At 43.1% G+C, this 14,896-nt stretch overlaps 1 protein-coding gene across 4 annotated transcripts in view; it reads left to right on the plus strand.

Annotated features, from left to right (window-relative positions):
- Positions 1-14,896, plus strand: part of ANAPC10 (anaphase promoting complex subunit 10) — a 157,082-nt gene that overhangs the window by 16,668 nt on the left and 125,518 nt on the right. For all 4 annotated transcript variants that reach the window (XM_030191683.1, XM_030191680.1, XM_030191681.1 and 1 more), the window contains exon 3: positions 10,006-10,096. In XM_030191683.1, coding sequence (XP_030047543.1) covers positions 10,006-10,096 — 91 coding nt within the window. The remainder of the gene's footprint in view (positions 1-10,005; positions 10,097-14,896) is intronic.

Here is a 14,896-nt window from a genome sequence, read left to right on the forward strand (position 1 = left end):
GAGGTGTCCGCTGTCACCTTAATGCTTCTATTTGTAGCTGTTATGCAGCCCAGGTGTGCCTTAGTTGGTTTCAACAGGCGCTGGAGCAGGATGTTGATTCTTCCTCTCCTTTGGCCATGTCTGCTCCTCAATTGGAGTCTGGCCTGGCATATTTGGCAGACTCCTTTTATGATTTAGTCCGGGCCTCGGCTAAAGAAATGGCTTTGGCGTTTACGGCTTGGTGTCTTTTGTGGCTCCGTCGTTGGGCTGCTGACATGCTCTCTTGAGAAGTTAGTTAAGGATTCGGCTGATTCTAAATCTCAGCGCCTCACTGAAGTCTGGTTCTTGGTCAGGAGCTTCGAAGTCTAGGTTTCATGAGGCAGCATGGTATTGCCCAAGGTGTCCAAAGACGGGGGTTCCAGCGTTCTCTGTTTCAGCAGAAATCTTCCTTTCAAGGTGACAAGAAGACTGTGGGTACCACAGTCCATCAGGGGGCCACAGGATGCACCTGGTGGTACAGGTTACCTTGCAGTCTCTGCTAGACCTTGGAGTCGTAGTTCCAGTTCCACTCTGTGAACAACAGGGCCACTACTCCATTTACTTCATGGTTTTTTGAAAAGGGGGTTTCTATCGCCCCATTCAGGCCATCCAGCTTCTCCTATATAAGCACACAACTATGGAACTCATTACCAAATGCCGTGAAAACACATGACCTACCAAACCTCCGGAAATCACTAAAAACTTATTTGTTCAAAAAGGCATACCCTAATTATCCAACTTAAATGCCTGGACCCTGCAACACAACGAAACTAATACTCGAACTGGACACAACTTAACTCTTCCTCCTTAATTCCCCAATGCGCCTGTCACACACAAACCTTACCACAATATCACTCTGTATTTGTCGTACGGGAATTGGCGATCGCCATCACGGTACTATGTAAGCCACATTGAGCCTTCAAATAGGTGGGAAAATGTGGGATACAAATGCCACAAATAAATAAAGAAATCAACTATAAAGAAAGGGGAGTATCAGAAATATTTCAAGGATGTTAATGAGGAAATCGGCCACTAACAGACACAGCAGCAAGAAAATGAGAATGCAATACTATGGGTTTTTCATCAAGCAGATGTTAATTAAGTGTTGTTGCCTTCAGCAAAATATAGTCTTTGAGAATTAAGCAATGCCAATTCATCAGGAGACTAAAGTATTAAGTGGGATTTTTGGATTCACATTTGATTTTTTTTTCAGTCCCATTTTTTAAAGATTTAGCACACATCTTTTCATTGATATTGCAAGGCGAGTTACGTTAATTTCCGCAGTAGCTAAGGATTTCTTCTGTCATTTAGGAAAGATTCATAATCTTCAAATTTATTTAAAAAGTAAAGATCCTGTGACCTTAATTCTTCAGTAACAATTCCTGTAAAATAATTGTATTGGCTTAGATTGTTCCAGAATACAGCTGTTAACCCCTACTGTTCAGTTTCTGATTCTGTAACCACATTTCATCTGCTGTGTGTAGCCTTTGTTGGCTGAAGGCCTGCATTGAGTTTTAAGATCTTTAACTGATTTTCTTTTTTAGACACTCCATGATTTAGGGCCCAAATTTTGTATCTTTTGAAACTTGAAAAAATAATCAAAATGCTGTAAGGACCTTGTTATCAAAGATGTAACCAAAAAGTCTTCACCATTATCTCAATGATAATTCCACATGAACCATGATATTCCTATGCTTCTTTTCGACAAAATTTAGGGAGACAGAAAGTATATTCCAGTGTTACAATACCAGCCAGATTGTGCTCTAAACAACCTTAAACAGTGTCCACCTAAAAACCTCTTATATAGTGAGGTATCTAGAAGAACTGTTGGCTAGTGACTTGTTTCTAACAGACCAAGGGGTTCATTTTCAAAGCATTTAGACTTACAAAGTTCCTTAGGTTACTACTGAACTTTGTAAGTCTAAGTGCTTTGAAAATACACCTCCAAATCTCTTTGGGGATGAAGGCTTCTTTTTGTAGTTTGAGAAACATCTGCCCTTTTTTGGACTGGAAAGATTTAACTGCAGTAATCCATGTTTTTACTACATCTCGGCTGCTTTATTGTAATAGTCTCTGGAGTATCGATTAAATTTATTTATTTATTTATTTGGTATGTCAAGTTTGTTTTTTAAATGATCATCTATACTTGCAATCATTAATCCAGGTATATGAACCTTCACGGGAGCCGTGTTCATCCAAACAGTTACTTCAGATTCCAAGAAAATTACAGTTAACTTGTTTATGCGCATTTTTGGTGCACCTGTCACGTCTGTGGTCGTGACCACCCCCAGACTTACCCTATTTCTGGGAATCAGTGTCTGTGCTGGTTTCTGTCTACTTCTGAGTTGGCTCTGTTTCTGTCTCTGGGTGCTAGCCATTTCCAGCATGGCGCTGATTGCCTCAGTATACTGCACCTGTGTGGGTTTAACCTCTCTGTGCTTCAGTATACTGTTCCTGAGTTAGCTCTATCTCTGTCTCTGTGGGCTGGCTGCTCTAATGGCTTCACTACTCTACACTTGTGTGTATTGCGCCTCTTTGTACTTCAGTGGGCTGTTCCTGAGGTAGCTCTGTCTCAGGTTGGGTGGGCTGGCTGCTTCCAGCCTGACACTAATTACCTCAATAGACTACACCTGTGTGGGTTAGGTCTCTCTGGGCTTCTGTATGCTCCTTGCCTGTGGCCTGAAGGGGTGACCTCATCTGTCAGGGCCTTCTTAAGGAACTGGTGTTCTGATCTTCAGTGCCTTTGCATTGCCAATGCCTACGCAGTGCGTTAGGTCCCAAGGTTAGTGTGCTGTTTGCACAGTTAGCTTTCCTTGTCTTTTCTTGTGGGCTTCCAGTCCTTCTGCTTTGCTAGTTACTATCACCTGTGGGCCTTGCCTTCTGGCTCAGGGTATTATTGCTCGTAGGCTTTCTGCCTAGTCTATTACTTACCTGTGGGCGTCTTGCTTTCCTGCTCTGGGTATTATTGATCTGTGGACTTTCAGCCCTTCTGTGTCTATTGTTCTGTGGGCTTCCAGCTCTTCCGTGCCCATTGCTCTGTGGGCCTCCAGTCTATCTGTGTATATCCCTTTTATCTGTGGGCTTCCATGCCTTCTGGCTGTATTACTGCGGCCTGGGGGTTTCCAGCCTTTCTGTGAGCTTCTAGCCTTTTTGGGTGTATCTCTCTGACCTGTAGGCTTTCAGCCTTTCTGTGTATATTATTCTCTGTGGGCGTCTAGCCTTTCTGTTATCCCTGTGCAGTGGCTCTGCTCCCTGTCTGAGGTTGGTTAACGGCTGATGCTGCAGCCATTTCTCTCCTTTCTATCTGTTAGCTACTGTAACTGCAGTCTAACCCTTCCTCTGGCAAGCGTATCTGTCATTCTCATTCCCTTTGATCTTAGCTTGAATGTAGCTCCTGTATCCTGCTTCTTAAGCCTGAACCCTGCTGTAGGACGTTGTTCCTGGATTCCTTGTTGCTTGCCTCTTCAGCTCCAGTCTAGCCACTCCAGTCCTGTCTACTTCAGCCCGTCTTAGGGTTGCCTGTCTCCTGTTGGGTGGTTTTGCCTGCTGCTGCCACCTCCGTGACAGCGGCCCAAGGGCTCACATTTCCCCGAGAGACCTGACAGCACGATCCCAAACTATGGAATGTTCTGCAAATAGATTTATGCTTTGAAAGGTATTATACTTTTATGAGGAAGTTTGCTTATTGTACTTAATATACTGCCTTTTTTGAAGTGAGCAAAGTGGTTCACAATAAAATGACAATAAAGAGAAGCGAAAAGGGAAAGAAAAACAAAAAGTAAGAGGAAAAACAGGCGCTGTAACAATTCAAACAGCTGAAAGCTTGGTTGCACTCCAGGCATTTGGTTAGAGTGAATTTATTGGCTATTAAAGTAGATTGGGGCAAGTAACGGTTCTTAATACTAGGTTGTGTGTGTGTTTTTTTAAAGCTACTTGTTTAATTGAGAGACCCATTTTTTAAAGATTTAGCACACATCTTTTCATTGATATTTAAGTGGACTGGGGAAGGGAAGATATAGCTTTTGTTTTCATGTGTTGGGTTTTAAATTTTATTATTGTTACATACTTTGGACTTCCCTGGTGAAAAGTATTATCAAATATTGTAAAAGTAAACCTTGCCTAATGATTTAATTTTAAATTTCCAATGAAAAACAGCAATAACTTAGGCAGACTTATGAAGGTCCATATCAAACAGGCAATAGAGAATAAAGACATTCAATTTAAAAATAGGAATAGAAAGGGAACACCCCCAACCACCCCCCCCCCAAAAAAAAAAAAAAAAAATTCTAATCATGATTCCCAAGGAAAAAGAGAATATATGAGAAGAGAGGAAGGCTAAAAGGAGAAACCAACAATTAAAGAAATCAAAAATCACTCCAGTACTGAATACTTACTAAAGCCCAAAAACAGCCTTCCACAGAATTTAGGCTGTATCATTATTAGTGACAGTTTCTTCCTGGGATTGGAGCTGCTGATGCACAGAGCTTACCATGCTGGGAATGTTTGCTTTAGATTGGTTCTAACTAGAGAGCTGCACGGGAACGGGGTTTGCGGGAATCCCGCGGAACCCGCGGGATTCCCGCAGGGACGGAAGCAGTTCTGCGGGGTTCCCGCGGGGACGGAAGCAGTCCCTGTGGGGTTCCCGCGGGGACGGAAGCAGTCCCTGTGGGGTTCCCGCGGGGACGGAAGCAGTCCCTGTGGGGTTCCCGTGGAAGTGTAAGCTACACCTGCACCAGCCTCTCATCTACCGTGTACCAAGTTCTTTGAGTGCTGTCTCCGCCTCCTCCTCCTCTTCCTCCTTGCTTTAACAGCACAAATGTGGGAAGTCTTCCATTAAGGAGGTGGTAGAGACACAAAGGATGATGGAATTCAAAAAGACGTGGAATGAACACAGAGGATCTCTAATTAGAAAATGGAAGTTATAAAAAACCTAACCTTAAATGGCTGCATGTGTGTGCATGTGTGAAGTAATACTTAGATGGCAACTCTGGCTGTGATTAACTAGGGCCAATACCGGGCAGACTTGTATGGTCTGTGTCTAATATATGGAAGTTTGGTTTAGGATGGGCTGGAAAGGGCTTAGACAGCAACTTCAGTGGCTGGAACATAAGGACAGTCCTGGACAGATTTTTACGATCTGTGTCCCACAAATGAGAAGACGCATAGACTGGAGTGGGCTTCAACGACAACTACAGCAGTTGGAACATAAGGATAGGGCCAGATAGACTTCTATGGTCTATGTTCCAGAAACACAAAAGAGAGACCATAATCAAGTATATAATATCACACTCATTAATTTAATCATGAATTGATAATGAGTGTGACTATTGGGCAGACAGGATGGACCATTCAGGTCTTTATTTGCTGTTACTTACTATGCTACAATTAATCCTCTTTGCTCCCGGGCTGATGAGCAGACCTCAGCTCTGACACAGGCATGAGCATCAGATGTCACCTGACCTAGTGGCGCGTGCATGTGGTGACCTCTCAGAGACAAATCTTACATGTGCACACCAGAGTGTTCCAAGTTTCAGCTTCCATTCCTTCCTTGCCTATAGGGCTGTGGCTCAAATCCAGAGAGAGACTGAGGGAGCTGACTGTAATTTTCTTTTATGTACCATTAAATTCTTGCAGGGACGGGTGGGGATGGGTTAAATTCTTGCGGGGACGGGTTGGGATGGGTTATATTTTTGCGGGGATGGATGGGGATGGGTAAGATTCCAGTGGGGACGGGTGGGGACGGTTAAGATTCCAGCAGGGACGGGCGGGGATGGGTAAGATTTCTGTCCCCGTGCAACTCTCTAGTTCTAACCAAACTAAAGCAAACGTTATTTAGCGAGTAATGCACAAAAGGGGTTTTCCGTGACTCTAATGTGTGCCGTTAGCAGCCACTGAGAACCCCATGCAAATGTATTACAATGAGCCCATTAGTACTCTGAGCATTCCGGACGAAGCACAGCTCCGGCACGCCTAGCTAACAAGCTAATTTTACAGCTCCTCTGAAGCTGTCAGAAGAGGAAGGAAACACAAACAAGCAGCTGCAAAGGCTGCCTACTTGTGCTCCCTACCTCTCCTCTCCTGATCTCCTACTCCCCAAGCAAGAATGACCCTAGTGGCTTAGTGACTCCCACAAAGTCTCCTGCCCCCCACCCCCAGCGCCAGTCAAAAATGGCCCTGGTGGCATACTGACCCCCCTTCCCCTCCCTGTACCTTCTTAAACGATTGGAGGCAGGAGGGAGGCGATGTTGCTCTTTACCTTCTGCCTTCAACCTTTTAACACAGTATGGGAAGGGGGGTCACTAGGCTACCAGAGCCATTCTTGATTGGTGTGAAGGGGGGGGGGGTTATGGATCCACTGGACCTGCGGGAGGGTTGACAGGGTTGGCATTTGACAGCTCAGAGTCGCAAACAGCGACCGATACACAAAGGGGGATCCGATCCGTGCAGCTGATTTGCATGTGATCCTCTTTGTGCAACAGTCACTATTTGTGACTCGCTAAATTTTACTGAGGCAGCCATATTTTATGGCTGCTTTTGTGCATCGGGCCCTGAATCAACACATTTAAGGACCTTTTAACTAAAGCTTAGCATGCGCTAGCAGACTTAAGTGTGCATTAAGTGCCACGTGGCCCATAATCTTGGGGTCGTCTTTGACTCCTCTCTCTCTCTCTCTCTCTTCCTCTGCACATATCTAAGACTTCTAAACCTGTCATTTCTTTCTCTATAGTAGCCAAAAATGTGTCCCTTCCTTTCTGAACACACTACCAAAAACCCTTATCCACACTCTTATCACCTCAATCTTAGACTACTGTAACTTGCTTCTCACAAGTCTCCCACGAAGCCATCTCTCTCCCCTTCAGTTCATTCAAAATTCTGCTGTATGACTTCCGCCAGTGTCGCTGCACTCATACAATGCATTCTTGCTATTTGCAAGGTGCGTTTCATAGAAAACATCGCAAACTGCAAATTTGTGAATACCGAAACATTGTCCATATGAGAAAATAGGGGTTAGGTTCCAGCTATACCTATGTTTCCACAAAACCACGGAAAGTGAATAATTATTCCTATGGGAAATACAGGGTTAGGTTCCTGCATGGGACAGCACTCAATAAAACCTGTACTGGAACTCTTTTTTTTTTTTTTTTTTTCTTTTTAAACTGTGCTCGCTTAGAAACTAGATAGAACGTACAGTATGCTGCAAATTGTAAGGAACAGTGCTGGAAACAAATACTGTACAGGTTATTGCATAACAGTAAGTAATTAGTATATTCATCAACCAATGCTGAATACTGTACCATGGTTTTGTCACCATATTTTATATGTTTGTAACAAAACACAGCTGCGGAACTAGAATGCTACAATGCAGACTGGGAAACATATATAAAGAAATGGTACCATTATGAAAACATTACTTGAAAAAAAAAACTGCTTTACACAGCAGCAATCAATTACAGATTAACAAATGCTACAAATTTGCTTGCGAGAGAGAAAGAGGTTTGCTCCTCCTGCATAGATGGAGACGACGAAGGCGTCTATTCTGGCTGGTAGACTTCTGTCAGATTGATCTCTGGAGAGGGACAGCCTTGCACCTCCAGAATGATGATAGATGATGAAGATTCAACGCTGGGGGGGGGGGGGGGGGGGTCAACTTCTGTCAGATCAACCTTGTGTGCCTGGGTCTTGCAACTTGTTGACTGAAAAAAACTGTGTCAGCTTTGTCTGCTTGATTCCCTTCTCATGCCCTCAAATGTCTCAGTGTAAGGGGCAAACGCAGAACTTGCAAGACACTTACATTTTAGACTGCGCTCCAGCGTGGGATCACATTCCTTCATGTCACTGAACAATTTTTCCAGTGTTGATGCCCATTGTGTTATGTTTGCTGACGTGAGAGGCACAATTTTTGAAGTCTTAGATTTAGCCATTTCTTCATCATTATTGCTGCCTCTGTTGCCTTGTTGCTCCATCTTGTCCAGGTCTTCATTGCTGGGCTCTGTTGCTCTCTCTGCCAAAATTTCCTCAACATCTTGTGTCATGTCCTCGAAGCCGCCATCACAGATTGTTTGCACGAAGCACATGATGATTTCCACATTTCTATTTATCTTTTTTGCTACACCTTCAATAACACTCAAAGTTTGTTATGCAGTCCGGCCAAGTTTTTTTTTCCAACAATTGTGTATAGTAGCCTATGTAAAACCATCCCAGGCTATGCCATCATAGTCAATTATATTGCATATTGTCACGTCTTCCAGTAATTGAGCATACTGATTTCCTTGTCAGCGTCTAAATCTTAACCTAAAATAGGAGCTGAATGTTTTAACAAGAGATACCTCACTCAAAATACATTCAGGTAAAGGATACACTGAGAGGAGGCAGGAAAAAAATTGGAGAAAAGACCTTGGTATACTTTGAAGGTAAAGCCTAAACTACTGTCAACAAACAGCAAAATGGCTACCCAAGGGAAACACCAACAGTCAGAAAAACTCAAAAGTTCAAATATCAAACATTGTGCTAAATAGTCTTTTTTTTACTTTTTGTAAATCACATTCATAATTCTTTCATAGTGTGAATATATCAAAAAATTAGAACATTCATTTTAATACTTAGTTTTTTCAATGGAAAAGGTGCAGAGGGCAAAGTATTAATAAAAATTCCATCATCCTCCATGTTGTCCAAAATGAGAAAAAACACCAGCAAAGCGATGGCAGAGTCGGTCCCTTCATTGTGTCGGAGCACTGCCCTTAAGGAACACTCTTTAGATTCTCGACAGCGGCTCTGCTTTCTTAGGATTGGTAACTTGAAACTCACTCCCTGGACACTTGGCCATTTCCAGAAGCAAATGCCAAAAATGTGAAAGTGAAAGCAAAAGAAAGCTCTTTTGAAATGCGCATTTCTGCGAATACATGAACAAAGTGGCGCAAAGTGCAACCTCTAGTTGCACCTTTGTGGTTGAATAAAATAGCGAATAGTGATCATGCAAATAGCAAGAACGCACTGTATTAGCACTCTCCTCAAGTCACTTCATTGGCTTCCTATCCATTTCCGCATACTGTTCAAACTGCTCTTAATGACTGACAAGTGCATTCACTCTACAGCTCCTTAGTACCTGGTCACTCTTATCTCTCCCTACACTACCCCCTGGGTACTCCATTCTTCAGGTAAATCTTCTGTACCTTTCTCCTCCACTGCCAACTCCAGACTCCATTCCTTTTATCTTGCAGCACCGTTTGCCTGGATCAGTACATCAATGGCTGTTCTCAAATCTAGGCTAAAAGCCCACCTTTTTTCAGACTGCTTTTAACTCCTATTCACTTGTTCAGTACCCTTGTCTGTTTTATCATTCCCTAATCCCTTATTTGTCCTGTTTTTGTCATGATTAGATTGTAAGCTCTGCTGAGCAGGGACTGTCTCTTACATGTATAGTATACAGTGCTGCATACATCTAGTACTGCTATAGAAATAAGTAGTACTAGTAGTAGAATGGGGATATGTAATTTTTTTCACGACTTTGTTGTTTATCATGTTCTACAGCCTAAAAATTGTGGGGTGTGTGATTTCTGGGGTTAATTACTTTTTTTATTGATAATCGTGTCTCATTTTTAAAGACGTAAATAGTCCATACCTGAGGCTGAAATTTTGCAGCATTATGCAGTTGATATCCTTTCATGTGGTATAAAGAAGTCACGTACCTCACTTTTGTTAACTTTTTGCTCAGCGGGTCACTTTTGAAGAAATGCAGGTACTACTCATTGGTTTTCCCTGCTATTTTCTGTACCATGGCTTCTTCAGACTTTTTATCTTAGAACTACATGGAACTAATCAAACCCACCATATGTAATTGCTGATGACACAAAGCATATTTAGATAGAAATATTGTGTATGGGGCTTTGTTTGTTTTTAATTCCTGTGTATTCCATGTTAACACTAATCATAAACTTTTTATTTTTTTTTTAATATTCTAAAACCTTGTGCTTTTGCTTCCTTCATTAGGATTTGGAGTAGATCAGTTGAGAGATGATAACCTAGAAACCTACTGGCAATCAGATGGTTCTCAGCCTCACTTGGTGAACATTCAGTTCAGGTACCTTGATGTTTCTGGATTTACTAAACCTTTTCTGCCATTCTGTGTCTTTGGAGATAAAAAGCCTTGTAAATCAGGCCCTAGAGGTGACAGATTGTAACCATATCATTAAGCGGTTTAATTTTATGCAGGTCATCGGAAGGTTTGTATTATATAGTTGACCTTTATGTCAATGTAGGATTTGAGAATTTTTTAGCTGATAACACAGAGCCCAAATACGTCAAAGGAGGGGTGAGGGAGCAGTGCTTTCTACCAGCTGGAGACGTGAATGTTTAGGTGCCAGAAAATTGTGAATATAGAAAAATCATGAAATTCAGACACAACCAAAATTTTTTGTTTTGTTTTGTTTGGAAGCATGTATGTGTTTGGGACGCCTCTGTACTAAAGTGTAAAGGGACTAGCACTTTGTGCGAAAATTGCTTTGCACAAAAGTTAATGCAGAGAAGGAATTAAATCATGCAGTGCAGATCTTTAATGCTTAAAAAAGAGAGAAAACCGACAACAGGCACATGAAAATGATTTTGTGGACTCCTTTTCCTTAGAAGAATAGCCACGGCTCGAGAGCTGTAGTTATTATCCCAAGTAGGGAAGAAAAAACATGGATGGCCCTTTTCATGCGGTGATTGCACCCAACATTTAAAGGGCCCTGCCCCTTCTCAATATCTCAACCTGACCTACTCTGCCCACCTCTAACATCTCCGGGGACCCCGACTCACCCTAAAGGGTCCAGGGGGAGATGGAAGCAGGAGAGATTTCCTCTTGCTCCTGCTTAGGTGGCTGCTGTTGTCTTCAAAATAGCACTGCAGGCACATTTTCCTTGGAAAAAAGCTCTAGAGCAGTAATTATTTCCCCTATTATCACGTTTTGCCATAACCTAGAACATTCAACATCCTTAGCTATGGCAACACCTGATGAACGTCATGCAAACATTAGTTAAGGATGTAACAATCCAAGATCTATTTGCATCTCCTAGCTAAATTTGATCACGGGTCAGTAGCCTTTCTGCTATTATTTGCAGTCACCTTTCTAACTCTTCTTACTATCTTACTTATCTGTATGTTATATCTTTGCTTTACCTTTCACTATCAATTAAAATGTTCTATTACGTATTGTGTTGACATTGTAAGTAGTATACTATGCCATACTTTGTATTGTTATTTGAATACTTTTACTGCTATACTTGCCTATTGCTCATGTTTGATATAGTCTTACTGTACACCACCTTAAGTGAATTCCTTCAAAAAGGCGGTAAATAAATCCAAATAAAATAAATACATTTTGTAGGTTAGTACATTTGTTACTTAAATAATACAATCCAACTCAGAGTGGCTTGTAGTGGTAAGGTTTTTCTTGCCCAAAACACAGCAGCCAGACTCATATTTGGAAATACGAAAGCTCCAAACCCCTAAGAGAAAAACTACACTGGCTCCCAATAAAAGAACGAATTGCGTTCAGAGTTTGCACCCTGGTCCAAAATCGTTCACGGTGAGACCCCGATCTATATGTCAGACCTCATAGACTTGCCAACCAGGAACACGGAAAGGTCAACACGCACATTCTTGAATCTTCACTACCCCAGTTGCAAGGGACTTAAATATAAATCAACTTATGCATTTAGCTTCTCCTACATAATCGTTACACTATGGAACGCACTACCAAATGTCATAAAAACAATGCATGACCTAACAATCTTCCAAAAATCACTAAAAAACCAAACTGTTCAGAAAGGCATACCACAAAGATCCATCCTAAGCACTACCACTTATGAACTCTTAGTCGGAATGAATGAACTTTCTATATCTAAATGTCTAACCTACTCTATAATTTACTCTACCATTTATAAACTCTAACGTAATACCACTCTGTAATCTATTTTGTCATTTATGAACCTTAATGCAATACCACTTTGTATTTCTCAATCCGGAAATGGCGATCGCCATCACGGCATATTGTAAGCCACATTGAGCCTGCAAGTAGGTGGGAAAATGTGGGATACAAATGCAACAAATAAATAAATTTGAATGTCATAACTGAAGTGATATAATATTATCATGTAGGGCTACAGTAGTAAAGCTTATGGAAATTCAAGACCTTGGTGTTAGAAAACTGAACTATGGTATTCTATAATATTAAAAGCAAGGGTATGGCCGAGATTTCTTTTTTGGGTCAGCCAATATTTCTACAATATATTAGGTATGAGAATCTGATTCTGTGTTCCTCATGGTTTTATTGCTGCTTGGGTGAAAGCTTAGATTGGACATCTTATTCTGTGCCTTACATTTTGCTCATTTTCCAAGGTAGTTAATTTCATTTTATTTATACCGGACAGTCTGCAGTTGGCTCTTAATTATAACGTAATATTGTTCGTCATCCTGATCCTTTATAGAGCGCATTAACTGCCTGTCATCCATTATGTGACTTATTTAGTGCAAACGTTCACATCTAACTTGATTTAGCAGTATTTGACTTGAGTTCCAGAAAGTATTCCTCTGCTTTTGTGTCCCTCTGCTTTAAGCAAGGTTCTTACATGTGGGTTAATAGGGGGGGTGGTATATGATACCAATGTGTCTTAAGGCCAAGCTCTACATGATGCATGTTGGCAGGATTTGTAGTAAGTAAGTGATGCTATCCCCTATTCTCTCTTTGTGTCGGCTAGTGCAGGGTTTCTAGGGATCAGTTCAGTGGTGCACGACATTGTTGGGTATGTGATTCTGAAGGATTCCAAAATATTTTTTTTGTATGTCTTCTGGATGTGGTGGCAGATAAAAGAAAAACTGAATTGATAAAGAAACTGGTATTCCATAGCGTCCCACAGATCAATCCAGAGATTTGTGGGTTGTGTCCCTCTGCCAACAGGTGGAGATAGAAAGAACCTCCGAGGTTTGCTATATGTGGACTTGTGCAGCCAAGTAAACCTCAGTATTCTCTCTATCTAGCAGGTGGAGGGACATCTCTGTGCAGCTCTGGTTTGATCTGGCTACTGGTGTCCTTTGGGCCTAGTTTAGCACAGTCAGGGATTGAGTGGCTGTTTGCATTGTTGCCAGATGGGAAAAATTTTCCCCACCCAAAATCAGCCCAAAACCCGCCCAAAGTCAAACCCCGCCTCCAACTTCATCAACCCCGCCCCTGATGTCGCCTCTGTCATCATTAACCCTGCCTCCGATGTCAACCCCGTCCCGGAAAAGCTTCTATTGGACCAAATTGGACAAATAGAAGCCCCAGAAAAGCTTCTATTAGACCAAATTGGACCAATAGAAGCCCCGGAAAAGCGCCCAAACCCGCAACGCGGCCGCAAAAAAACAGCCCAATTTTCTGCAGCCTTCAAAAATCTTCCGCATCCTCACTTAAAAACCCGCCCAATTGTGTGGGAAACCCACAGCCCTGGCAACTTTGGCTGTTTGTAGCTTCTGGTATACACCTGGTGGTGCCAGGGCCCCTCCCGGTCTCCCCCTACCTTTCCTCCATCGCCCAGGGCTGTGGGCCTGATCGGGTGTTGCCTTTCTCTCCTGAGTAAAAAAAAAAAAAAAAAAAAAAGGTAAGCGTCTCTTTAAGAGACTTTGTTTTTGTTTAATCATACGGAGGAGCTAGACGGGCTGCCGAGTCTGTTTGAGGGGCAGGCGTTTGTGGAGCATGTCAGCGCCTTCTGAGGCGGCTAAGTGCTGCTCCCGGTGTGGGGGCCGGAGATCAGCATCGGGGGAGTGTGAGTCGTGCCGCCGTCAGCCCACAGCGGGTGTTCAGCGCAACGGGGGTTCCCCTCAGGCGTCTGGTGAGTTGGAAACGCAAGGGATGGTTTCTGTGCTTTCCTCAGGGCAGTTAGTTCACTGCGCGTCAGCGGGCGCCATTTATTCCTCTCAGGCGCGACCAGCTCCGCATGTGGCGGTTGACAGACAGGAGGCACAGTGCGCTTCTGTGGCACAGGCTCCGATGGAGGAAACCAATTTAGAGGGAGCAGGGGAGTCCCTCTCAGTTCCTTTTTCCCCGGATTTTGTTCTATTAATGCACAATGCCTTTCTTCTGAAGAAGTCAGGAGCTTCTCTTCAGGCAGCCCCGTCTCTTCCTCAGCAAACTTCGGTTGCTGCAGCCTCTCAGTCTTTCCTGCCAAAACATCCCCGGGTGGAGATTTTGGATCCTGAGGAGTTTTCTGACACAGATGGCCCGGTTTTGTCTTCGTGCTCTCCCTCAGAGTCATTGGATTTGGCAGATGAGGTCACTCTGCCTTCTGAGGAGGGGGATGACCCGAAGGCTGCCCACCTTTTTCGCAGGGAAGAGCTTCCCTCCCTGATTATTAGAGCTTTTGAGATTTTGGCTATTTTACCCCCTGAATCGTCAGGGGGAACAGGTCCGGTGCTCTTTATTATGTCTGGCACCAAATGCCCACCTCGTTCCTTTCAGGTGCATGATACGCTAGACAGTGGGCTTAAGGTTGCTAGAGCTATGTCGTGTCTTTACGCGCTGCCTGCTGCTGACTTAGACTTGCTGAAGGTTCCTATGTTGGATTCATTAATCACAGCGGTCACTAAGAAAACCACTCTCCCTGTGGAGGGTGGCACGGCGCTCAAGGACCCTCAGGACCATTTTTGCCCTGGGTGGTTTCTCGTTTCCATTTGAGGCAGTTTCTGCATTTGCCAACTTTTCGCCGGGAAGATTACCCCAAGCAGTTCCGGGCTCTTCGCTGCCTCGACGTGAGACGGGCTCTTCTCAGGTATTTGGAGGTGACGAATGAATTTCGTCTTTCTGACCATCTCTTTGTCCTTTTTGGAGGCAGTAAGAAGGGTCTTATGGCTTCCAAGGCCACCATAG

Source organism: Microcaecilia unicolor, chromosome 2 (assembly GCF_901765095.1).
Source record: "Microcaecilia unicolor chromosome 2, aMicUni1.1, whole genome shotgun sequence".
Taxonomy (NCBI): domain Eukaryota; kingdom Metazoa; phylum Chordata; class Amphibia; order Gymnophiona; family Siphonopidae; genus Microcaecilia; species Microcaecilia unicolor.